The 27,095-nt window shown below is 37.4% G+C and overlaps 1 protein-coding gene and 1 long non-coding RNA gene across 2 annotated transcripts in view; both read right to left on the minus strand.

Moving 5' to 3' along the window:
• Positions 1–3,808: 3,808 nt before the first annotated feature.
• Positions 3,809–8,119, minus strand: LOC125782589 (uncharacterized). The gene is made up of 2 exons (XR_007425311.1): positions 5,866–8,119; positions 3,809–5,474 (listed from the first exon to the last, which is right to left on the minus strand). It is a non-coding gene; the product is annotated as an uncharacterized LOC125782589 (long non-coding RNA).
• A 25-nt stretch (positions 8,120–8,144) lies between these two features.
• Positions 8,145–27,095, minus strand: part of lrfn1 (leucine rich repeat and fibronectin type III domain containing 1) — a 278,758-nt gene continuing 259,807 nt past the window's right edge. The window contains exons 6-7 of the mRNA XM_022669392.2: positions 23,886–25,278; positions 8,145–9,888 (exon numbers count right to left, since the gene is read on the minus strand). Of these exons, the coding sequence (XP_022525113.2) occupies positions 8,919–9,888; positions 23,886–25,258 (2,343 nt within the window). The 5' untranslated portion in view covers positions 25,259–25,278 and the 3' untranslated portion in view covers positions 8,145–8,918. The remainder of the gene's footprint in view (positions 9,889–23,885; positions 25,279–27,095) is intronic.

Below are 27,095 nucleotides of genomic sequence, written 5' to 3' on the forward strand. Positions count from 1 at the left end.
GAACTGGCAGTTCAGGGGAAATGTTGAGGTCGGGATGAATTTTTAGAGAGCTTCTAATATGCTGGTAAGAAAGGCAAATCTAAGCCCACATATGGTGTACTTCATAGTAGTCTATTTTTTTTTATACAATATATTGCACTTTTTTTAAAGTATGATCAAAATTTACTTTCAAACATTTAATGAAAGCATAATATTAATGTACTTTTAATATGGTTGCGGTCCAATGAAAAACAACTTATCTCTGAAGCGGCAACTTTACAGGAGAGAGAAAAAACCTTGTAAACTTTCAATGGAAGTCAATGTAAAAAGAGTTTATTTCCGGTCATTTTGAAGAGTTTCTATTGGTCCGTTCATCAAGAAATTTTGACACAGTGCAAGAGACAGTTTGTCTGTTCAAATTATGTAGTTAACTGTTTTTCATAGGACAGCAATGATATATTTATTTTTTGTTTATTTATCATATATATATTGTATTTATTTATTTGTGGCTTTGATTTGGCGCCCCCTCTAGTGCAGCACCCCTATGCTTCGCATAGGCTGCATACCCCCTTTTTGCGTATATATATATATATATATATATATATATATATATATATATATATATATATATACCTAATGTTACTTTAAACACATTGATTTTAGACGTGTCTAATATGTAAATATACTTTAAATACTGTAAAACAGATTTATGTACAGTACTTACTTAAAATATATTGTCACTGTCCAATGAAAAACACTTATTTCCATTTTTGTCGATTTTTAGTTTACTACATCATTTGAACAGACAAACTGTCCCTTACACTGTAGCAAAATTTCTTGATTAACGGACCAATAGAAACTCTTCAAAATGACCTGAAATAAATTATTTTAGATAGATAGATAGATAGATAGATAGATAGATAGATAGATAGATAGATAGATAGATAGATAGATAGATAGATAGATAGATAGATAGATAGATAGATAGATAGATAGATAGATAGATAGATAGATACTTTATTTATCCCGAAGGAAATTTAGGAATATGTATATTTATATATATATTTTTTTTTCCACCAGGGTTTTGTGCAAGATTATACTGATGGTAAACTTTAGACATTCAAAAACCAAAAAGTCTACAGATTCTGAATAAACTAGTTTAGATGTGAAAGCACCTGTAATAATTGTGACTGAACAAAAACAGTTGACAAGAAATTCCGTGTCTTCTGGAGAGCGTCAGCAGTTAAGGCGGGATGGACACCGGGGTGTTTTTCGGCATTGGGCCCAAATTAGTTACCTTGGACCTCTTTCATTTTTGAACATTTCCAATTAATTATAGCTACACGAGATTCCACCTTAAGGCCACGGCGCGCTGTAAACACGCGCCGCCTGATGGATGATCCGCTTCGTCAAACAAGCGCCTCGGCTTCTGCTCCCGCCTCTTCTCCGCCTGAGAAAAAGGGTAATTAGAGGCCCGACCGTCAGAGGAACTATTACCATGTTAATCAGTTTGATAATTGCGTTCATGTGCCGGCGGTTTTCCGCGCAGAGCGGCGCCATTCATCACTCGCCTCTCCCAAACTCGCGTTATAAATGGGTCTAATGACAGAAAAAAGCACATTCGGTGCTTCTCTTTTTCCAGCAGAAATGATGTCAAGGAACAATGCTTGTTTAACGGCTGAAAATAAGGTGCCGCTCTCATTGTGACAGCCCTGTATTTGGTGGTCGGGTTTTCTGTGCTGAAGAAAAAGTTAAGTAAAAAAATCCTTTATCCTGCTTGTTCGACGTTTTTAAGTTCACACTGGAGCTGCAAGGCTAATTAAGCTAATTTAGCCTAAAAGAACTTTCAAAAAAGGTACTATTTTGCAACAGTGTGTGAATCTCATCGTTTTCCACCTGAGTCAGAAGTCATCCATTGCAAATATATATATATAAAAAAACACTTAAAACACTTTACTTGGATGGCCCATTGTAGATGTCCTGTAGATGGTCACCTAACTTTAGTTAAATGTCTTTTAATTAAATGCAGCTGAACTTTAGGCGGATTCATGAAATGATTCATGTCTAATGTCATGTTGAATGTAAGTAACCCTGCATCTACCCCCAGATCTAACTTTAACCATACCTTTCAAGCACCTCCTGATTTTGCCAAGTTGGGGCTGTCCTAAGGCAAATCACACCAGCCAATCAAAATCCTTTGCTGCATCTGACATCATTAGTGTGAGTCTTTTTTTTTTATTCAACTGTGTACCACTTTATAATAAGACTACCTTTATAAAGGGTTTATAAATGGTTTACAATTGGTGTATTAATGATTACTAATTAGGTTGTAAATGCCTTAAAAATCATTAATAATCAGTTATAACACATACGTAGAAAGGGCAACAATATAGATGGCTGTTGGTTCACTACTTGGCAAACAACAGGTCATTGTTGCCCTTTCTACGACATTTTCATATGACATTTTACCATTTCTTCAGGCCAAACAATCCTTGTAACACTTTCTAAAAATGTTGTGTGCATTAAACGCTTTAAACATACCTCATATATATATATATATATATATATATATATATATATATATATATATATATATATATATATATATATATATATATTTAAATATGTATAGACATGGTTATGATGTACTAAAAATGTGCTATTGGTATAAATTAATTCATGATGCATTATTCATACAAGGTCCATGTGATGTTTAACCATTTAGGGACAAACAATTTTTGTAACACTTTCCTTAAATGTTGTATCTATTAAACTCAATAAACACACTTTTCTTATTGGTACCACTTCAAAATAAGACTACCCTTATAAAGGGTTACTAAATGGTTTACAATTAGTTTATTAATGGTTAATAATTAGGTTGTAAATACCTTAAAAATCATTAATAATCAGTTATAGAGCTGTGAGTTCACTATTTGGCAAACAACAGGTCTATGTACATTTCTACGTATGTGTTATAACTGATTATTAATGAATTTTAAGGCATTTACAACCTAATTAGTAACCATTAATAAACTAAACCTTTTATAAACCCTTTAAAGTGGTACCTTTTTATTTTTATTTTTATAAATATGTATAGAAATTTTTATAATGTATTATAAATGTGCTATTAGTATTTTTATAAAGTCTACTAGACATACCATTTGTAGAATTCCCTTTAACACCAATTTAATCCCACAGGACTGAATAAAAAGCCGCTGTAAGGCGAGTTCAGAGTGAAAACACAGGCGATCCGACGGGAATAAAAGATCAAGCCCGGACGCAACACGGAGAAAAAGACACACAGAAGACTTCAAGTCAACCAACACACAGAGAAAAAAACTTTAATCCCCTTTTCCACAAGGGATAAGTGGTCCAAACTTTAATATACTAAACCCGGGGAGGAGGGGGGAGGGGAAGGGGGGAGAATGCGATGACCCAGATTTTTAATGTAAAAACTTGCGGCCATCGTCCAGAGCGCCTTGTAAAAAGTCATGTCACTTATGACTTACATATTTTGAACACATACACCAATAGTTTTGTAATATATTTATATATGTCATTTTTTTTTCTCGCCCCGTTTCGGTTTGTTGCGGTTTGTCGTCTTTTTTTTTTGTTTCGTTTTGTTTGTTGGTTTGTTCGATTGTTCATTTTCTTTTTTATTCTTTTTATCTAGACCAGCCAGATACAATACCGATCGCTGTATCGCCCAGTCTTGAGGAGGCTGTGTACATCCATTCCGGCTGAGAGGAGTCCGTGGAGAATCATCCATCCGTTCTCCACTCTTTCATCGCTGCGCAATCGGTACTTGTATAGATCTATTTGGGTGTCATTTGTTTGTTATTATTTCTCGTTTGTCGTACAGACTAGATTTACATTTTTTTTTTGTTCCGTATTTCGTCCGTACGTAATGTATATCTCGTGTCTTCTGTGCAAAAAGTCTTTGAAAGTCGCCAACACACACATGAACACGTTCACTGTCCGTCGTCATCGTTTGTTGGCGTGATTCGCGATTCGCTTTATGAAATATAAAAAAAAATAATGAACGAACAAAACGAAGAAAAGAAAATAAAAAAAGGGAAAAAAAAGAAAGACCCTAAAAACAGTCAGTCAGATATCCACCGGCCTCTCACCGCCTTGGCATCACATATTAAAAAAAATAACCCTTAAAAACAGACAGACAAACAAACAAACAAACAAACAAACGAACGAAAGCAAAAGGTCATGTGATCCCACAGCCGAGAGGATGAGCAGATGACCATGATAGAAGAGACAGTGATAGAAGGAAACCATTTGTATGAGATAACATGTAGCAGCATCCTCCATTGGTACATGTTCAGAAATAAGGCACCGCTGCAATACAGGAATACAGGACATGGCCACCATCTTTCTCTTTCTCTTTCTATACATACTCTTAATCTCTCTCTCTCTCTCTCTCTCTCTCCCTTTTTCTTTCTCTTTCTGTCTTTCGTTTCATTTCATTTTCTCGCTCTCTGCCTTGGACAGCAGGAGGAGGCAGAATGTAGCCACTGGACATGAATGAGAACCTGGATGAAGACATACAGTACAGTATGAGCGGGAGATCTGTCTGTGATTGAGTGTGTGATTGTGTGTGTTTGTGTGAGTTAGTGAGTAGTGTGAGTCTGTGGGCGACAGTGGTGAACCATCAGGACTTACCAAAAAATGTCCAATTGTCCAATCGTGACATGATTATTAAAGTCATACATACTATGAAAGAGCACAAAAGGAATCATGTATTAAATTAAAAGTGTTAACAAACCAAAATATGTTAACAACGTGTAAAATATGTTTAACTTATCCTGTGTAAATCTTGCTCTTCTGTGCCCTGGGGCAGTCCTGATGAGTGCCAGTTTCATCCTAACGTTTTTTATGGTCTTTGCAATGACTGCACTTGAGGATGCTTTCAAAGTTCTTCAAATTGTTCAAATTGACGGATCTTCATTTCCTCTATTTTAAGTTTTTTTTTTCTTATTTAGTTGAGTCGTTCTTGCCATAATATGTTTTAGAATATTACTCAAATAAAGCTATTCACTGTATACCTGTAACTCTACCTCTTCACAACTTTACAACAGATGCTCTCAAAAACATTAACTCTTGATGAGTTCAGCACAGCTGTTAACTGAAAGCCTGAAATTCCAGGTGACTCTACCTCATAAAGCTGTTGTCTAAGCAAAATGTGCTACTTTGAAGAATCTACAATATAAAACATATTCTGGTATGTTTTTTCTTCATAGTTTGGATGACTTCAGTACTCATCTTAAATAAATAATGACAAACCACTGGATTTAAGGTGTGTCTGTGTGCTCAGTAGACCTATCATTATGCTCTGTGGGCGGGATTTACACTCAACCTCTTTCTTTCATAGTGTATCAGTTCAGTTTGGTTCTCCAGTTCCATTGTAGAGCTCCAGAGACCCATCATTGCTCTCTGTCGGTGGGGTTTACATACAGATTGGTCTGTGTTTGTGCCCTGTAGACCTATCAGTGTGCTTTGTGGGCGGGATTTATGTCCAGATTGGTCTATGTTTGAGTCCAGTAGACCCATTAGTATGCTGTGTGGTTGGGATTTACACTTAACCCCTTTCTTTTGTAGTGCATCAGTTCAGTTTGGTTCTCCAGCTCTATTGTAGAGCTCAGCAGACCTATCGTTGCTTTCTGTGGGTGGGGTTTACATCCATATTGATTTATGTTTGTGCCCTGTAGACCCATTAGTATGCTCTGTGGGCGGGATTTACACTCAACCTCTTTCTCTCATAGTGTATAAGTTAAGTTTAGTTTTCCAGCTCAATTGTAGAGCTCATTAGACCTACCATTGCTTTCTGTGGGTGGGGTTTACTTCCAGATTGGTCTGTGTTTGTGCCCGGTAGACCCATCAGTATGCTCTATGGGAAAAAGGTAAATTCTGATTGGTCTCTTTTTGTGCTCAGTAGACCTATCCTGTGTTCTCTGTGGGTGGGATTAATGTCCTAATTGGTCTGTGTTTGGGCCCAGTAGACCTATTAGTTTGCTCTTGGTTTTCAACCTCTTTCTATCTTTCTTTCCTCTTTCCATCTTTCTATCCTCAACTTCTTTCTATCTTATATCCTATCTTATCAATTCAGTTTCGTTCTTCAGCTCAGTAGACATATCACTGCTCACTGTGGGTGGGGTTTACATCCAAATTGGTCTGTATTTGTGTCCAGTAGACCCATCAGTATGCTCTGTGGGCGAGATTAAATTTCTGATTGGTCTGTCTGAATGCTTTGTGGGTGGGATTTATGTCCCGATTGGGCTGTGTTTGTGCTCAGTAGACATATATAATTTTTTTCTATGGGCAGGATTTACACTCAACCCCTTTCTTTTATAGTGCATCAGTTCAGTTTGGTTCTCCAGCTCTATTGTAGAGCTCAGTAGACCTATCAGTGTGCTTTGTGGGTGGGATTTATGTCCTAATTGGCCTCTCTGTGGACTCAGTAGACCTATCAGTGTGCTCTGTGGGTGGGGTTTACACTCAACCTCTTTCTTTCCTAGTGCATCAGTTCAGTTTAGTTCTTTTCAGCTCAATTGTAGAGCTCAATAGACCTATCAGTATGCTCTGTGGGCAAGATTTAAATTTTGATTGGTCTGTCTGTGTGCTTAGTAGACCTATCAGTGTGCTTTGTGGGTGGGATTTATGTCCTGATTGGTCTGTAATAGTGTGCTCAGTAGACCTAGCAGTGTGCTCTGTGGGCGGGATGTACACTCAACCTCTTTCTTTCTAAGTGCATCAGTTCAGTTTAGTTCTGCAGATTCATAGCAGAGCAGATTAGCATGTGGATACAGTGTCACAGTTGGCCCGGTTTGCACTACATTCTGTGTTAAATGGCTTTTTACATGCTCTCTATACGTATGATTACAGTTCCTATGAGAGATATAGTGTAATTTAATGATATTGTATTTTGTGCTTGACATTTACAGACTAATCTAAAGGCCCAGCTCTAATAGTTCACCACTGATTGCCACATATTGTGTGAGTGATTGTATTATATATGTGAATCTGCAGGTTTGTGTGGTAAGTTTGGTTTAAATCATTGGGAGTATTGGAATTTTGAAATATCACATTAGAATATTGATAGTTTACTTGATTATTTTAGCTGTTTCTTTATAATTAATTGTCAAGTCTATTAGACTCTATAAACATAGACATAACATGTTATAATGCAATATAAACATGGCTGTAAATACTTACAGAATTTATAATGCATAACAGACATTATGTTCTACACATTTTTATTTATAGCCATGCTTATAACACCTTATGAATGCATTATGAATGGGTTTTGAGTATGTGTAATGAACGGATGATGTTCCTTAGACTGTAAAATTTGGTGTTTTGGGCATACACAATTTTGAGTGGAAGAACCAATATATCATGGTTAATTTGGGCCAAAAATAAATACTAATAATTTAAGCACAATAAAACAATTTAAATATAGAATTTCCCCTGAATGTCACTTGAATGTCATGTCTACTAAACTCTATAGACATATTCACAACATATTATACATATTTATAAACATGTGTGACACATTTTAGTCATGTTAATTATGCATTATGCATTGTGACTGTAAGGCATCATAAGCTGGACTTAGTATACGTTAGTATACGTTGCACATCTGGGTTAAACTCCCATATATCTGTCAATATTAATATATTCTTATATTATTCATCTGTAAATTGACTTATAGTGTACAACGACATATTATAATTATAAAATAAATTAAAGTTTTTTATAATATTTAATATAAGCATAATTAATGAGTGATTAAAAGTAATTAAATCTTAATTAATTAAAGCTAATTAATTAAAGCTTAGGTTAAGTAATTAAAGCTAATTAATGCTTTAATAAGGCAGCTTTGTTGAGGTTCTTGGTATTGACACAAAAAAAATCTTTTAAATAAAGCTGATGATGCACTATAATAACAATTCATAATGCATAATAGTTCTAGATTTTTTTAAATATGTATAACAATGTTTAAAATGCTTTATGAAAAATAATAATGTGTTATGAATATGTTCATAGAGTCTAATTGACATCATATTCATTGAAAGTGTTTCCCAATTAATAAATATGTATAATCATGTTTATAATGCTTATTAATGCATTATAATGTGTTTATAATGTAAGTATGTTTATAGAGTCTAATAGACATCACGTTCATTGAAAGTGTTTCCTGATTGATAAATATGTATAATCATGTTTCTAATGCTTTATGAAAAAAGAATAATGTGTTATGAGTATGTTTATAGAGTCTCATATACATGACATTCATGGAAAGTGTTTCCCAATTGATACATTTGTATAACCATGTTTTTAATGCTTTATGAAAGCATTATAATGTGTTATAAATATGTTTTACAAAGTTTAATAAAGACATGACATTCATGGAAAGTTTTACCCAATTGATAAGTAAGTATATTCATGTTTATAATGCTTTATTAAAGCCCAATAATGTGATGAGAGTATGTTTATAGAGTCTAATAGACCCAAAATTCATTGAAAGTGTTTCCCAATTGATACATAGCATAATCATGTTCATAATGCTTTGTGAATGCATTATAATGTGTTCTGAGTTATCATTTCTATTATTATAGAATCTGACATGACATTCAAAAAAAGTTGTTAACAAATTTTCTGATTTGTTAGTGAGAAAATTGTTAATTATGAAAAAACAGCAGCGAGTATTCAGGTACTTTCTTGGGTGCTTATTATGTGGGAGTGTGTATGTATGTATGTATGGATCCATGAGTACTGCATGATTTAGTCTCAGTGTCAGTGTGTGTGTGGGTGTTAATGTTCTGCTGTAAGCTGTAAATGTGTGTGTATGTGTGTTCGTTTGTGTGCTTCGGTGTCACTGTAATGTTAGTTAGACGTGCCCGTGTGTCCCATGTCCCCCCTGTCGTTCACACGGTGCTCTCCAGCATCCACTCGGTGCTGCTGAAAGTGACCCTTCGGCTGGTGGGTGGCGAGGCCTCAGTGTTGAGGTTGGAGCTGGACTTGTGCCTGCGGGTCCGTGCCCGCCGGGGGTAGCTGTGGCTGTGGAACAGGGCGTAATCGCCGTCGAATGAGAAGCGATGCCTGGTCCTCGCCAGCTCGCCCGGCAGCAGCCCCATCCCACCCAGCACCCCCTTCCGCCCGTCCCTGGGCCGCGGCGGGGGAACGTCCTCGCCCGCCCTGGATCCGATCAGGCACAGGGACATGGTGGAGCCCGTCAGGCTGCTGTCCGTTTGGGTGTCCTCAGAAGGTGGGTTTCCCAAGCTCGCACGGCGAGACCCCGGCGGTAACGTGGCGTTCGCGGACCCAGAAGGGGCAGGTGCGTCAGGGCTTAGCAGAGGCAGCTGCACCTTTAGCTGCTCTTGAGTTTCATTTTCCAGGCTGAGAAGAAGCATAGCCTTGCAGTCCATCCCAACCTGAGACAACCGGCGACTGCGGTCTTCGCTCCCCTGTGATTGGTGCTGCTGCTGTTGCTTTAACCCTGGACGTGTAGTACGGTGGTTTCCACCGGTCTGCGACATGCCGGGAACATTGGCACTAGTGCTGCTGCTGCCACCATTGGTGCCAGCATTGGCGCTAGCCTTGGCTTTGGAGCTGTCGTAGGCTTTGTAGCGGATCATGAGGATGACGATGAAGACCAGAACAGAAGCCACGATGACGCCACCAATGATGATGATCATGGTCCCGCCCAGAAACTGGCTGTGGACGAATCGGCACTGGCCGGCCTCGGGCGCCGTGCGGAAATGGACGCATCCCACCACTCGCGTTGCCGTCAGAGAGGTGATGCCGTCATCGTAGACCGCCAGCACGCACAGTTCATACTCGCGACCCGCCGCGAGGTCACTGATCCTGAATGTCTTGCTTTCTGATGGGATCATCCTGAAAGAGAGAGAGAACAAGAAAGAAAGAGAACGAACAAGAATTAATGACAGAGCATCAGTAAATAATATGGAATTTTCAGACAGAAAAAGGCCATTTTCACACTGGAACAGACAGAAAATGCATTTAAATAATAAATAAAAAAGCACCTTCTGGATGTATTAAAAGAACATCCTCTCTAAAGCAATGTTCCTGTCTGCTAACCTTTCAGTTCTTTCCTCAGCTAATGAGGCAATTCACTGAAAAACCTCCATACATGATAATAAGAGCTATTAGTCCAAGAAAAAGCCCAGTAAACACTCCAATACACTAGAAAAAAAAATAAATTATTACTCAGCAAATAATCCAAATCAAGTCAAAGTTAACCACAGCAAATACTGTTGCCCACTAGAAAAGGGGATAAACAAGTTCATAAACAACATTAATAAACCCAATGCACACAGAACAGAACAGAAGATATTAGTCCATAAACAACTCCAACAAACATGTTCCTATACAATTAAACAGGTTAGTCTAATGAGTTAGTCTATTATCAACCTTAGAATAGAAGATATTAGTTCATAAATAACCTTCAGTAAACACTCTTATACACTAGAATAGAAAATAGAACATAGAGAAGATAGAAAAATTAGACATTAGTGTTTAAACACCCTCAATAAACAATCCTATACACTAGAATAGGAGATACTAGTCTATAAAAAACTCTCAATAAACACTCCTATACACTAGAATAGGAGATACTAGTCTATAAAAAACTCTCAATAAACACTCCTATACACTAGAATAGGAGATACTAGTCTATAAAAAACCCTCAATAAACACTCCTATACACTAGAATAGGAGATACTAGTCTATAAAAAAAAACCCTCAATAAACACTCCTATACACTAGAATAGGAGATACTAGTCTATAAAAAAACCCTCAATAAACACTCCTCTACAGTAGAATAGGATATAAAAGATATTAGTCCTAAAACACCTAGAGAAACAGTTCAGTAGACTAGAATAAGATATATTAAATTATATCTTAACACTCATATATTATGAGATATTAATCAACAAAACATCAATAAACATGAACATACAGTAGAATATTAGATATGAATCAATAAAACATCAATAAACATGCCTATACAGTAGAATATTAGATATTAGTCAAACAACCTCAATAAAACATTCATATACAGTACAATAGGACATAAGTCCATACCCTTAGAACACTTCTATAGTCTAGAATAGGAGATATTAGTGCATTAATAACATCAATAAAAAACTCCTAAACACTAGAATAAGAGATATTAGTTTATGAACATCCTCAATAAACACTCTTATACACCATAATAGAAGATATGAGTCAACAAGCCATCAATAAACATGCCTATACAGTAGAAAAATTGACATTAGTCAATTCAATATTCACTTTTTAGTCCATAAATAACCTTAGTAAACAATCCTATACATCAGAATATGACTTATTAGTCCCTATATAACCTTAGTAAACAATCATATACATCAAAAAATGACTTATTAGTCCATATATAACCTTAGTAAACAATCCTATACATGAGAATATGACTTATTAGTCCCTATATATAACTTGGAAAAACAATCCTATACATCAAAATATGACTTTTTAGTCCATAAATAATCTTAGTAAACAATCCTATACATCAAAATATGACTTATTAGTTCATATATAACCTTAGTTAACAATCCTATACATCAAAATATGACTTATTAGTCCCTATATAACCTTAGTAAACAATCCTATACATCAAAATATGACTTATTAGTTTATATATAACCTTAGTTAACAATCCTATACATCAGAATATGACTTATTAGTCCATATATAACCTTAGTAAACAATCATATACATCAAAATATGACTTATTAGTTCATATATAACCTTAGTTAACAATCCTATACATCAGAATATGACTTATTAGTCCATATACAACCTTAGTAAGCAATCCTATACATCAGAATATGACTTTTTAGTCCATAAATAACCTTAGTAAACAATCCTATACATCAGAATATGACTTCTTTGTCCATATATTACCTTCGTAAACAATCCTATTCATCAGACTATGACTTATTAGTCCCTATATAACCTTAGTAAACAATCATATACATCAGAATATGACTTATTAGTCCCTATATAACCTTAGTAAACAATCATATACATCAGAATATGACTTATTAGTCCCTATATATAACTTGGAAAAACAATCCTATACATCAAAATATGACTTTTTAGTCCATAAATAATCTTAGTAAACAATCCTATACATCAAAATATGACTTATTAGTTCATATATAACCTTAGTTAACAATCCTATACATCAAAATATGACTTATTAGTCCATATATAACCTTAGTAAACAATTATATAGATCAGAACACAATATTTTAGTCCATAAATAGTTTTGAAGAACATTCCTACATGCTAGAACAGAAGATATTATCAGAAGATAAAGAAGCTCAGTACATGTGGAATTTGTTTAGACCCTAATGGGCCTCAGCTCCCATCTCCTGACTACAAATGTGGGGCAGCGAGTTTTAAGTCTCAGGGGTGGAGAATGTGGAGATCTCTACAGAACGGGTCAGCCGAGTTACGGCGAGGAATGCCCATGTCAGGGTGAGCGATGTCCTCATGATCAGAGGTCAGAAGCTGATGCCAGGGGGAGTTAGAACAGCACTCTTGTTCTCAAGGACTAAAGAACATGCACTGTTGCTGAATTGGGAACGAAACTCGAGTTGGAGAAGCGAAAAATGCCTGGAGCAAAGTTATGATTTAATCCGACTAAAATGTTCCATTCTTTTAGTTTTAATATTTCCCCCATTTGGAGTTATGAATGTTAACAATAAATATTCTGTTGACTTTATATGGCTTTTTCTGAATGAGATAAAGGCCAATACTGTAACTTTACATCTAATTTACTGTATACGAATGGCATGTCTATTAGACTCTATAAACAAACTCATAACCCATTATAATGCATTTAAAAAGCATTATAAACACGTCTATAAATATTTATATAAATGTATAACATCATGGCCTTGTTCATTGTGCATTATAAATTGTGATTATAACACATCATCAGCTGGGTTTATAGGATGTTATATGTCAACGCCAAGAACCTTACCAAAGCTGCCTTAATAAAGCATGTTGTAATTACTGTAATTTATAATGTATTATAATGCGCCATTGTACACTCCAAGTAAAGTGGCCGATGTCCATCATGGAAATACATAAATAGTGTAAGCTATATTATGTACTAACCCAGATGTGTGACATACAAGCATGGCTTATGATGCATGGTAATCACAACACTTAATGCATAATTAACATGTCTGTGATGTGTTATACATTTTTATGAATATGCATATCCATGTTTATAATGCCTTATACATAGACATACCATTCATAGGAAGTGTTACTAGCAATGCTTCTCATTAATACTAAGCTTTATTAATGGGTATGTATTAACACTAGTTGTAAACAACAAAATCAATGTTAGATTGGTAAAACAAAAGAATTGGTTCTATTTATGGTGTCAGTTGCTTAACCCTTGTGTGGTGTTCATATTTTTTGTTACTCGTTTATTTTGTTACTTGTATTTAATTCAGCAAAATTTGTCACGTTTTTGCCCTGTCCCTCATCAGCCGTCATGTTTTTTCCCTTCCTTTGTTTTTCATTGTTCAGAGCACATGGCTCTTCCCTTGTCTCCGTTCCTGTCTTTAGTGCTCCCACCTGTATCCATTTGTAGCTCCTCCCCCTCTTCAGTGACAACAGGTGTTTCCCATTGTGTGTGAGTGTATTTATAGCCCCTTTGTCTTCAGTATGGTGTGAGTTCTTGTGCGTGCTACACATCTGTCAGGAGTGCATAGCAAGGAGAACCAGGGGGCGGACGTAAATGCAGGTAATGCGGATTTATTGCAAAAAATAAATACATAAATAAAAAAAACCAAAAGAAACACACAACCTAACAGACGTGTAGCACGCACAAGAACTCACACCATACTGAAGACAAAGGGGCTATAAATACACTCACACACAATGGGAAACACCTGTTGTCACTGAAGAGGGGGAGGAGCTACAAATGGATACAGGTGGGAGCACTAAAGACAGGAACGGAGACAAGGGAAGAGCCATGTGCTCTGAACAATGAAAAACAAAGGAAGGGAAAAAACATGACGGCTGATGAGGGACAGGGCAAAAACGTGACAAAATTAAGCAATTTTACATTAAAATGCTTTACACATGCTTGCTTCACTTAAATTGCAAGCAATATAAACAGCTTACATGGTTAATATTTGCCCTTTACCTTTCTTATGTTACATTTCTTTCAAAAAGTGCTACTCTTTTTTTTATTAGTTTTTTAATAAAATGTAAAAGAAAATGAATTAAACTCAAGATATGAGTAGAACATTTGTTTAGTTTCAAATTTACAAATGAAGCAATGTTTATTAGCCCTTGGCCAAACATACTGTATGTAATATAAATGTGTGTGTTTGTGTGTGTGTTTGGGGGGGGGGGGGGGGGGTGTACAGTGTTTGTTTATCGAAAATGTGTTTTGATATATGTTTTTCACAAAAAATGAGCCAATGCCAATGAGTTTGAGTTAGAAAAAATATTTTTTTAGTATCATCTGATGAAAAATTAAAACGGGTCCCACAGACCCGAACACCACACAAGGGTTGAAAAAAAGGTTTGTATTAATCTCAACAATATTCAGTCATTAATTATGATTTAAAAAAAAAAAACTAAAATGCTGGTGCATCCTCGTACTTTTGAGAGGAGGGCAAAAATAATTAAGAGTGTACAAATGACATTCCTTCTTTACATGTGTCTATACAAATATGCCAAATGGTTTGAAAATACACATTATTATAAACATTATCAGCCACCAATATCATGTTAAGAGTTGTTATTATTACAATAAATGCTTACAGATATTTGAACAGTTAATATAGGGCATTTTAAGCAGAAAACTTTGGTTGTGAACACTGTGTGCCGCATAAAATCGGGTTGAGATCAGTGTGCAGAATCATAATTAAAACATAATGCGCAAAGGATTATAAGGCACACTGTTGATTTTTGAAAGTGTTAATTACAGAAGAAGGTAAAACTACTGTGTTCTGTATGAATGTTATTTGTGTGCATTGTAATATTAGTGTTTTACTGAGCAAATAAACAATTTTTGTCAAGATAAGGATAATTTATATTCATTGTAACTTTTCCAGATAAAAAAAAATATATATACGTTTCTTTGATTTTACTAAATTGAAAACCTCTAGAATATAATCAAGATCGATGTTCACAAGCCATCAAACCAAACTGAACTGTTGAATTTTTGCACCAGGAGTAAAGGCATAAAGTTATCCAAAAGCAGTGTGTAAGACTGGTGCAGGAGAACATGCCAAGATGCATGAAAACTGTGATTAAAAACCAGAGTTATTATTCCACCAAATATTGATTTCTGAACTCTTAAAACTTTATGAATACGAACTTGTTTTCTTTTTTGCATTATTTAAGGTCTGAAAGCTCTGCCTTTTTTTTGGCTTGTGTTTTTAGCCATTTCCTATTTTCTGCAAATAAATGCTCTAAATGACTAAAATATTTTTATTTGGAATTTGGGAGAAATGTTGTCTGTAGTTTATAGAATAAAACAACAATGTTCATTTTACTCAAACATATACCTATAAATAGCAAAAAAAAAAACTGAAGACTGAAACTGATTCAGAAACTGATGTGATCTCTTAATTTTCTATTTTCCAGAGCTGTATTTAGGAGATCAATAGGAACATAATGTCAGGTGCGGGTGCAGGGAGGACGCGGAGGCGGACGCAAATGCAAACAAAAAGGGATTTATTAACGAAAACAAATACAAAATACACATGGATTTACTGAAAACAGGACTGAGGAAACTGGGGAACACATAGAGCACTGACAGACGATAAACGTACAAGGATCGACACCGGGGAAATGGAACACGGACCTTAAATAGAGGTGCACACACACAGGAAACAGGAAACACCTGGGACGAAGGGGCGGAGCTACAAATGAACACAGGTGAGTGGAAAAACACTGGGAATGAAACACAGAGGAGCCGGGTCACATGAGAACATACAGACAAGAGAACAGACAGGACATGACACATAAGGTGCACAGCCTTTTTTTGCATTATTTGAAGTCTGAAAGCTCTGCATCCATTTCTCATTTTTTCTCAATGCTTTGCATTATACTAGAAATAAATGTCTGACAGACTCCCACCACTCTAAACCCCTAAAATTAGAAAAGATGTTTGTTTTGGTTGAGTTGGTTCCTCCACCGGTTCCTTGCAGCAGCTTCCGTGCCGCTCTCCTGAGCTTTGGACAGTATGTAGGGCGCTCGCCTGCTGCCACGTCTGATCCCCCTACACTTACAGGCACGATTTCACACCACTGGAATCTTTGAAGTTTAGACATCTCCTACAGCGCCTTCGCCATACTTCCCCAGTTGCATTCCTTAATGGTGGCTTTGAAAGCAGCTGGGCTGAATGCTAATGGCTGTGAGGGCGGTTCGGCGGTTGCAAAACGCTGCCATTCTCCCCATTTTTCCCCCAACAGGAGAGCCGGCGTTTTTTTTCAATTAACGTAGATTTCTTCAAAAGAGTGCATGCTGTTGAAATGCAGGACGTTTGAAGTGATTGAAACCTTATTTAAGCTCATGAGTTTGAACGATGGTTCGGAGCCATTTGTTTTGTTCTATGTTAGAATACGATTATGTCCTGCTGTTAGACTGTCAGACTGCTGTTAGATGAGTCCAAGAAAAAACAGTTAGCACACTAATTTTATTTTTTTTTATCTGACCATATCAGTCCAATATTGTCAATGTTACATTGGCTATATGTTATTTTTTCTACTCCTTAGAAAGTTCTGATGTTTGATTAGAGACTAGACAGATATTTTTAAGGGTCTGTCAACAATAAACATTGGAAACAATTACTGATGTTTCACTGTTATAATGGTAAACTAACTACATGACCTAAAAATAAAATCAGCTTGCATTAAAATGTTATGGACTAAAATCTGTAAAGTTTCCTAACACTACATTAGTTACCCATTAGAACCTGTACATAAGCTACACTTCAGTGTTTCACTCTCAGAACTACAGTTTTATCAATATTAACATCAGTTTCATTGGTCCTAGAGTTAAACCCTGTGGAGCACCACAATGTATGGTCTATCAACCAACAGTCACCAACAGTTCATTACAACAGAGTTTCTGCATAACGATTTGTAGCTAAATAAGCTGGTAAATACTGTAGTTTACTGCTTGGCTCTCTTCTCTGTCTGTTTAAATTCTGATTCTGATATTCTCCATAGAATCAAATACTGTGTTAACCAGAAACAATAATCAACTAACCATAATACTAACCTACAGATTGCAAAAGCAAACAAGCTCCACACAACAGGTGGAGAACAACGAGCAAAAAATATATGATGACATATATGTGTGGATTAAACGTCTAGTTTACTGTGTGTATATATGTATACGTATACGTATATATGAATTACTGTGTGTGTAATGAGTATGTAACATCTGTAACATTTAAGTCTTGAAACCGAGTTGAAGTAACTTAAATTTATCAGAAATTATCATTTTTTTCAGTGTACTGTCTATGACTATGGAACTACAAAATGTCCTATATGCTCAGTGAAGCTAAAACATGGATAACGGGTGTAGAAACTAGGAGGTTGTCATAATATATCGCTTGATCAGTATATATATATATATATATATATATATATATATATATATATATATATATATATATATATATATCCATTGTTTATTTCTTAATTTCATGCTTTTGTTGTGCTATTTGTCGTGTTGTCTGATGTCAACTCGAAAAGGACGGGTTCCCCTTTTGAGTCTTTGTTCCTCTGAAGGTTTCTTCCTCTCGCTTTGAGAAAATTCTTCTTCTAGTTTCCTCACTTGGGGATCAACACCCCGGATCTCTGTGAAGCCGCTATGTGACTATGCTCACTGTTTGAAAGAGCTGTATGAATAAAACTGACTTGCCTCGACTTTCTAGGACACGCTGATGCAACGTAGGTGTTAATTTCACACCGGCGATTTTCGCAGAAGAACAAAAAGCTCATTGACAAACATCTGGGCGTGCTTACGAGGTATTTAAGCTTATTAACGAACCCATCTCCTTTTATGTGCTAATACAAGCTCAGAAACTACCGGGGCTCTTTTTTTTTTCTCCTTTCACTGTATTAGCGTCCTCCTACATGGAATTTTCAATAAACGCTCTCTTCCATGTTCACACACCCTCTGACACTGCGCTGCTGCCAACGTTTAGATGCTCGTGATTAACACAGGCTCTTACACAAGCTTCCGACAAGACCACCCCCACGCACACTTTCCCTGCCTTCCTCTGACATTTGGGGATTTAGAGAAATGAACCATCACAGCTATACAACAGCTAGAACCACGCTGCACAGATCAAGCTGTGTTTATAGGTAAGTATGTCCACTTACTGTGCCTGCAAACAGGGCTGAAGCTAATACTGTATCTGGTTCATGCAAACCCAAGTTTGGCGTCCTATTACTCCAAAATGCTACAGTAAAAAAACTTGAAACTTATGTCATTAATACTATTGAAAGCGTCCTTCAAAAATCTAATGGTGATATTTGATAACAGTTTGATTTGCTGGTTTTATAGGGCTCCAAATTCTGGTTTATTTAAAACCGAATAGACATTTTCCCAGGTTTGATGTCCCATTCCTGCAAAATGCTACAGTAAAATAACTAGAAATTGATATCCTTAATACTACATAAAGTTTTCTCCAATACAATAATTGTGTCATTTGATAACAATCTGATTTGCTGATTTTATAGGACTATGGAACTATGGACTATGGAAAACCAAATCAACATTTTCCACATTACATTCAGCTGCTAGTCAGCTTTATACCCTCATCACAAGTTATGCTACAAACCAAGAGGGTGAAGACTAGCACATGCCTCCTCCAATACATGATGCCTTGTGATGATTGACATCACCCATGGGGTGATGAGGTGAAAGAGCACCATTTACCCATCCAGAGAGAGCAAGACCAATCGTGCTCTCCCAGGGCTCCAGCAGCTGATGGCAAGCTGCATTTGTTTGTAAATGTTTTTTTTTAGAAAAGATTGTGTAAATCCTGAACAAGCAGAGAAAATAAACTTATTTTCTAAACCCATTTTCACTTTAGTTAATGATCACATCACAATTCTTCAGGAACACTGAAATACTTTTGTTGCCATATTTGCAATCAACTTGGCAACCCCGTTAACATGAATCAATGAAATTGTTATCTTTATTTATTTTTTTCACTGAACATAATTGCGCTGAATCTGCCTGAGCGAATGCTGTTCCTCATCCATATGCTGCTACAGCAACCAGTCAATCCATTTCGGGACCTAATTATTACGTGCCACAGGTGGGCAATCAAGGATGCAAGATGTATTTTGTGATAGAGAGGGCATGCCGCAAACTTCATCAGTCAGGATAACGACTGCAAAATGTCAGTTTATCAGATTTATCAGCTTCGCACAGTGCTTCATTTCTGCAACTGGCTTGGATGGGTACAGCGATTCTCAGGATTTGGTGCCCTTTAGATAGTAGTCAAGTGCAGAGTAGAAAATTTGTAAGGACAGGTTTAAACTCAACTGAATTTGTATTTTACTTCTATTGACTTGGCTGGACTTGGTCTTTACTTGACTTGGTCTTCACTTGACTTGGTCTTCACTTGACTTGGTCTTCACTTGATTTGGCTGGACTTGAGTTGACTTGGTCTTCAATTGACTTGGCTGGACTCGGTCTTCACTTGACTTGGCTGGACTTGGTTTTCACTTGAATTGACTGGTCTTGGTCTTCACTTGACTTGACTGGACTTGACTTGGTCTTCACTTGATCTGACTTGGTCTTCACTTGATCTGACTTGGTCTTCATTTGACTTGGTCTTCACTTGATCTGACTTGGTCTTCATTTGACTTAACTGGACTTGCCTTGACTTGGTCTTCACTTGACTTAAACTCCTCTTGATTTGACTGAATTTGACTTGACATGGTCTTCACTTGACTTGATCTTCACTTGATTTGACTGGACTTGACTTGGTCTTCACTTGATCTGACTTGGTCTTCAATTGACTTGTCTTTATTGGAGTCCCCCTGGGAAATAGTGCCACCCTGCTGCTGCCCTCTGTTGGCAGCTGGCTTGCAGTGCAGCAGATCCTTTACCTACATACAGTATATTGTATGATTCTATAGATACCTATGTAAGTTCTTCCTTGGTGAAGCTTGCTTTTGGAAAAGCTAGAAAAATAGCTGCTATGAAATGCCAATGTTATACCCCATACATACATTGCTAACACAAAAAGGCAACAGCCGTTGTATCACAGAGCCTACAACCCTATCACGTTCAGCCGTGTAACATTTTTTATCCTGAACATGGCTCATTTAACGGTTCTCAGAGAGCTGAATGTCACTTTTATCGTCTTCACAACCGGCACCCATTTCAGAGAACGTCTTCTCGTCTTCTGCCGCTGTCCTTGTTGTAACAGCTTTACTGTTTTCTTTTTTTTTTTTCAGGAGTTGTCAGTTTTTTGAGCTGGTCCTTTTACCAATGCTTTTAAAAGTGTTGTAATAAATTTGCCCGGGCATCATCATGTGCGAGTACTGCTCATTTCATTTTCAATGGCTTCTTGCTCCTACACTGTGATTTCCTCTCCTCCGAACTGGTGTTTGTCAGCGTTTTTATGACTGTGGCCTTTTGAGGCACCCAGTTTGTGTTGGTTTATAAGCAGCATGTGGTTTCAATTGCTATTCGCTCAGCTTCTCCGTTTTTACTGACGCTGTACAATGCCTCCATCCCACAAAGCCATTTAGCAGAAAATTGTTCCAATACACCAGAGGCGATTCGGCTTAGTGCTTTTCATGTCTCTGCCTTCTCAAAACCACTGATGTTTGTCCTTGAAACGCAGCATCATACATTCCACGTTTCGGCAGGACTTGCATAAGAAGGGATGCGAGAATGTGTCCGTGAATCCGAGCCTCGCTAATCTTTAATAATAATAAGTTAGTGTCTGATCTAAATCCGATCTAATGTTTGTCTGAGAGGCTCATGAGCCGGAGGATTTGTGATTAGCAGCTGGAGCAGCTCTTGCCAGATGTACGGTATCTGGAATTATTCAGAGGGGTTTTAGTCTGCCGAAGAAGTTCTCTGAGAGGTAATAAATGTCAGGAGTGTTTTACTCCTCTGTGATTGGACGGGGAACTCAGATGCTAAGCTGTATAATGCAGTGTGTGTAGCGACAGGAGTGCTGCTTTCTGCGTTCCTTCGAGAACGGGGAGTGAAATACACTGCTTTTCGCTGAATCATGAATGCCTTTTATGGCCTCTGTAAATCGGAGGTCGTTCCCTTGTTGATATGAGAGCAATGTATTACCCCCCATACCACAGTACTCCACCACTATCTCATGTTTAAACACATACTGTATATATATACTGTAGAAAGGCTCAACCTAAGACTTGATGCAGTTTGATAGGACGTCCTTTCTAATAGTGTTCAGATCAAAGGGCACCAGTCTTATCCACACTAGCACCAAGGGGCAATGTGGCTGCAGTGTTTTTTATTATTATTTGAACCCAGCAGGAGATTAGATTATCAAGTGAAGCTACACTAGTTTTACTGCACTAAACACCTGCAGACACATCATCACAGCACAATACAGGGTCCCTGGAATCCTAGCATAGTCTCTAGAGGGTCACCAATCTACTTAACTCTTTGTCTCTACCTACATGAATGTCGTGGGTCTACAGACCCCAGTTTGCCCAAAAAGGAACTGCTTTTTAGAATGTGTAGTGCAAGTTTTTTTTTTTTTTTTACATCTTTCCAGTACAATAAAGAGTTCCTAGCACAGTCTCTAGGGCGTCACCTAGAGTTCAAAGATGGTCATTAAGGCTATTTTCTTCTCAAAATAATGTGCAGAGAATCGGATCTGGAGAGCATATGATGATCTTCCTGAACCAGACTGATGACTCATTAATTAATTCACCAATCTACTTAACTCTTTGTCTCAGCTTGATTCAGGTTCCCTGCAGGAGTGTTGTGGGTCTACAGACCCCAGTTTGCCCCAAAGAGGAAGTGCTTCTCAGAATGTGTAGTGCCAGTTTGTTTTTTAGCATTTGAACCAAGCAGGACACATCATTCCAGCACAACAGAGGATTCCCAAGCATAGTCTCTAGGGGGTCGCCAGAGTTCAGAAATCCTCAACAAGGCTGTTTTGTCTGCAAAATTACGTGCAAAGAATCAGATCTAGAGAGAATCTGTAGATCACTCTGAATCAGACAGATGACTTTATCATTAATTTACTAATCCGCTTAACTCTTTGTCTGAACTTGATTCAGGTTCCCTGCACGAGTTTTGTGGGTCTACAGACCCCAGTTTGCCCCAAAGAAGAAGTGCTTCTCAGAATGTGTAGTGTCAGTTTGTTTTTTTTAGCATTTGAACCAAGCAGAACACATCTTTCCAGTACAATAGAGGGTTCCCTAGCATAATCTCTAGGGGGTCGCCAGAGTTCAGAAATGCTCAATAAGGCTGTTTTGTCTGCAAAATTACGTGCAAAGAATCAGATCTAGAGAGAACCTGTAGGTCACCCTGAATCAGACTGATGACTTTATCATTAATTTACCAATCCGCTTAACTCTTTGTCTCAACTTCATTAAGGTCCCTGCATGAGTGTGGTGGATCTACATGTCCTGGTTTGCCCAAAAAGGAAGTGCTTTTTAGAATGTGTATAATGTGTAGTGCCATGTTTGTTTTTTAGCATTTGAACCAAGCAAGACACATTAATCCAGCACAATAGAGTCCAAAGATGCTCAATAAGGCTGTTTATCTGCAAAATAATGATAAAAGAATTGTCTGGAATGAGATAAGAGCATCTGGAGATCTCCCTAAATCAGATTGAAGACTCATTAACTTACCATTCTACTCAACTTTTTTTGTCTCTACTCAATTCAGGTTCCCACATGAGTGTGGTGGGTCTACAGACCCCAGTTTGCCCAAAATGATGTTCTTCTAAGAATGTGTAGTGCCAGGTTTGTTTTAGCATTTGAACCAAGCAGGACACATCATTCCAGCACAATAGAGGGTTCCAAGGGTGTCGCCAGTGTTCAGAGATGCATGGTAAGGCTGTTTTCTCTGAAAAATAATGTGAAAAGAATCATCTGGCATGAGAAAAGAGCATCTGGAAATCTCCCTTAATCAGACTGAAGACTCATTAACTTACCATTCTACTCAACTCTTTGTCTCTTCACGATTCAGGTTCCCACATGAGTGTGGTGGGTCTACAGACCCCAGTTTGCCCAAAAAGGAAGTGCTTCTAAGAATTTGTAGTGCCAGTTTTTTTTTTTTTTTTTTATCATTTGAACCAATACACAATAGAGGGTTCCTAGCATAGTTTCTAGGGTGTTACCAAAGTTCAGATGCTTATTAAGGCTGTTTAGTCTTCAAAATAAGGTGAAAAGAATCATCTGGCATCTGGCATCTGAAAAGTGCATCTGGAGATCTCCCTAAATCAGACTGAAGACTCATTAATTTACCATTCTACTCAACTTTTTGTCTCTACTCAATTCAGGTTCCCACATGAGTGTGGTGGGTCTACAGAACCAGGTTTGCTTCTAAGAATGTATGCAAAACATAATGGTCAGAAATGTCAGAAAATTTCAATGGAAACAAACGATGAAAATAGCTTTTAAGCCTTATTAAAAAAAAAAAAAAAACAGTGACTACAAATCATCAAATTTCCAGGAAGAGGGTGAGTTCGGAGGGTGAAATATTAATTCATGAAATATGAATTTGAACCCAAGGAAGGGTTTGTGAGCTTCTGGCTCAATACCATATTTCAATATGTACTAGGATATCTAGGAAATGAAAAAGTTCCTATGTCTCACCTGTAAACCAACGTGTCGTCCATCGTGCTGTTATACTGAATCTGGTACATCCTGATCCCAGGGATGTGTCGCTCAGACGGCCAATGGATCATGGCCGAGTTGGCGGTCAACTCGTCCACCACAACCCTTTTGTCCTGCTTGGTTTCGTTGTTGCCAGATTTGGTTGAAGTGGTTATGTCAGAAAGGCCAGGGTCCGCCTCCCTCATGTGGCCAGTGTTATTGACGAACAGTGGCAGCGGGATCATGTTGATGTCCACAGCCGCTGTGGCGATGCCGGCAGCGTTTGAGGCCACACAGTTGAATGCACCACTGTCTTTCAAGGTGGTTATCAGGATGTCCAGAGTGCCATTATCATACAAGATTGTACGCGAGTTATTGTGCACCAGCTTGCCATCGGGAAAGCGCCAGTGAATGGCAGGATCTGGATCCCCCATGGCCTTACACTTGAGGGTGACACCTTGACCCTCCATGACGTAAGGCTTGGTGGAATGGTGCTTGATAATGAGTGGTGGCTCGCAGATAAACTCCTCCTCTTGAATCGACCAGAAGTACTTGTCCATCAGCTGATCAGGCGAGGCGCAAGTCTCCAAGTCATCCTCTCGGGTAAGCCTGCGCAGCCACAGCAACTCGCAGTTGCAATGAAGCGGGTTCCCGCCGAAGCTCACGGTCAGCCTGGAGGAACTGGAGAAACCTTTGGGGTCAGAAAGCACCTGGGCATGCTGGAAGAGGCTGTCCGGCGGCAGTTTCTGCAAGCGGTTTGAAGTCATGTCCAAGCGAACCAGCTTGGTGAGTAGAGTGAACGTTCCGGCTCCTATGTGGTCGATGAGGTTGTGATCCAGAGTCAGTGTGTTTATGTTGGTCATCCTGGCAATAGCCTCCCAAGGCAACGTCCTCAGGTTGTTATAAGACAAATCCAAGTCCTCGATAGTGGACACAAACTCATCGAAAGAAGAAGGGTCAATTTGGTGGATCTGGTTGTTGCCCAGAATGAGATGTCGCAAGTTGATCAGACCCTTCAACTGGTCGTTCCTTATCTCGGTCAGCCGGTTACCGTCCATGTGTAGCGCCCTCAACGCCTTGAGTCCCACAAAGGCATGAGGGGCAATCTGGCTGATGGTATTCCGTGACAACGTCAAGTGAACCAAGCTCGTCATGTTGAGAAAATCCTTCCGGCGGACAGCCGTGATGAAGTTGTCCGTCAGCCTCAGCTCTACGGTCTTACGGTCAATGGTTGGGGGCACAAACAGGAGACCAGTCTTGGCGCATAGCAGGGTCAAAGTCGGGGAAATCGTCTGGCAGATACAACGCCCCGGGCAGTGTTGCCCTCGCACCAAGACCCCCAACAGCATCACATACAAAACGTACCGCTCCATGGTTTATCAGCTTCCTGGTCCTGTGGATAAGAGTAAAAGCAAAAAGAAACATCCATCAGTACTTTCAGGAATGCATGCAATTTTGCTCAGTGCATTATCGCTTCCAAACAGGAACTTTTTTATTTGTGGAGATAACTATTGTTTTGAAAAAATATCTTGATGATTGCTCACTCTATTTATTAAGATATTCGACCCAAAGGTTCCTTTTCTAGTTTTGTTCCTTTGTGTGCTTGTTCTTTCTTTTTTTAATCTTGTCAAGTGATACATTATCACAATGTTGACAGGATTGTGGAAGGATTTTTATATCTTTAATACTGTAACACACCTTGGGGCACCAAAGTGACACAAGTAGCAAAAGAAACAGCAGCATTTATTTGTGTCTAAAATCAGCTCAAGCTCACAGCCTGGGTTTAAAATGAAGTTTTTATTATCTACAATTCTAATACATAAATAAATTAAGACATACATACATAATAAGACATACATAAATTGTTAAGCTGTTTGTATAGATAATTTATTGATGATATACATAGAAACTGAATTTCTTTAACATCAAACTAGGATTTGTACTATAAGTGTACTAAATTTACTATAAGAATACAACCCCAGTTCTATTTCCTCTGTAAAATGTACATAAAAAAAACAGAATTCAATGACCAGCAAACCCATATTTTTTGCTGAAAGAAAGACATTTTGGTTGATGTCCCAACTTTTTTTAAAACTGGGGATGTAAAAAAGGCCAGTTATAATGTTGATATGTTACAACATGGTCTGTTTTAGGTAACACTAGGTAACACAACAGTCTGAACAGTCCTAAAATATCCACTGTCATTTAATTTTAGCCACACTATACATAGAAATGTTCAGTGGCATTCTATTCGTTATCTGTTATTGAATAATCACTTTCAATAATTTTTCATGAGTAATTCATATAATCAAAAAAAAACTCTGCTTTGTATGTAAAGAAACTGACAAAGAAATTGGAACAAAAAAATATTATATGATAATAATTTAGAATAATACAATATAAACAATTTTCCATATATTCACATGGAAATCTGTAAAGTCAATGGCTGTTTTCCATGCATTATTAAAAACACTCCAATTAAATTTCTGAATGAAGCTTTGAAAACATAATTCTCAATTCTTTTGTTGGTGAAAAAGCTAATTTTCAGTGCTTCAAAAGGTCATTGCAAGAGAAAAATGACACTTTGCAATAGCATGACAACAAAGAACAGACAATAGATAATAGCAGCCATTTACAATCCCATTATTATTTACCAATTTAGTTGTTTCCTTGTCAAATAAATAAAATTATATGTAAACTATATATAAAGTAATACAATTTAAAGTGGAACTTTAGTAAAAAAAAGTTTACAAAGCTATGATAAAAGATAATGGGTTGTTAATGTGAGTTTACAGTAGCTTTGGGGATATTGTATGCATATTATTTTACCATCATCAAATGATTTGATGAAGTGTTTCATAGTTGGAATTAATGTAAAATATGTATTTAATTCATTTTTGGTTTAATTAAAAGTATAAAAAAGTGTTTTTTTTTTGTTCTTAGTTTTTTTATTTCATTGATTTGGAACTATATATATTTTTTAGACAGATGTTAGCCTGCCTGTTCCAGACACTGAACAGCTTGCACTCCCATCGGAACTCTCACACACAACTGATCACGTGATGCTACGGCATTCCTGCTCACCTTGCTACTGATTGCACACACCTGTTCTTCTGTGTATTTATACCCCTCTGTTTTATTATCCTTCCCCAATAAGACTGAATGAAATGGCAAAACATATATAATAAAATATATGAGCAGATTTGGATT

Source organism: Astyanax mexicanus, chromosome 18 (assembly GCF_023375975.1).
Source record: "Astyanax mexicanus isolate ESR-SI-001 chromosome 18, AstMex3_surface, whole genome shotgun sequence".
NCBI classification, from domain to species: domain Eukaryota; kingdom Metazoa; phylum Chordata; class Actinopteri; order Characiformes; family Acestrorhamphidae; genus Astyanax; species Astyanax mexicanus.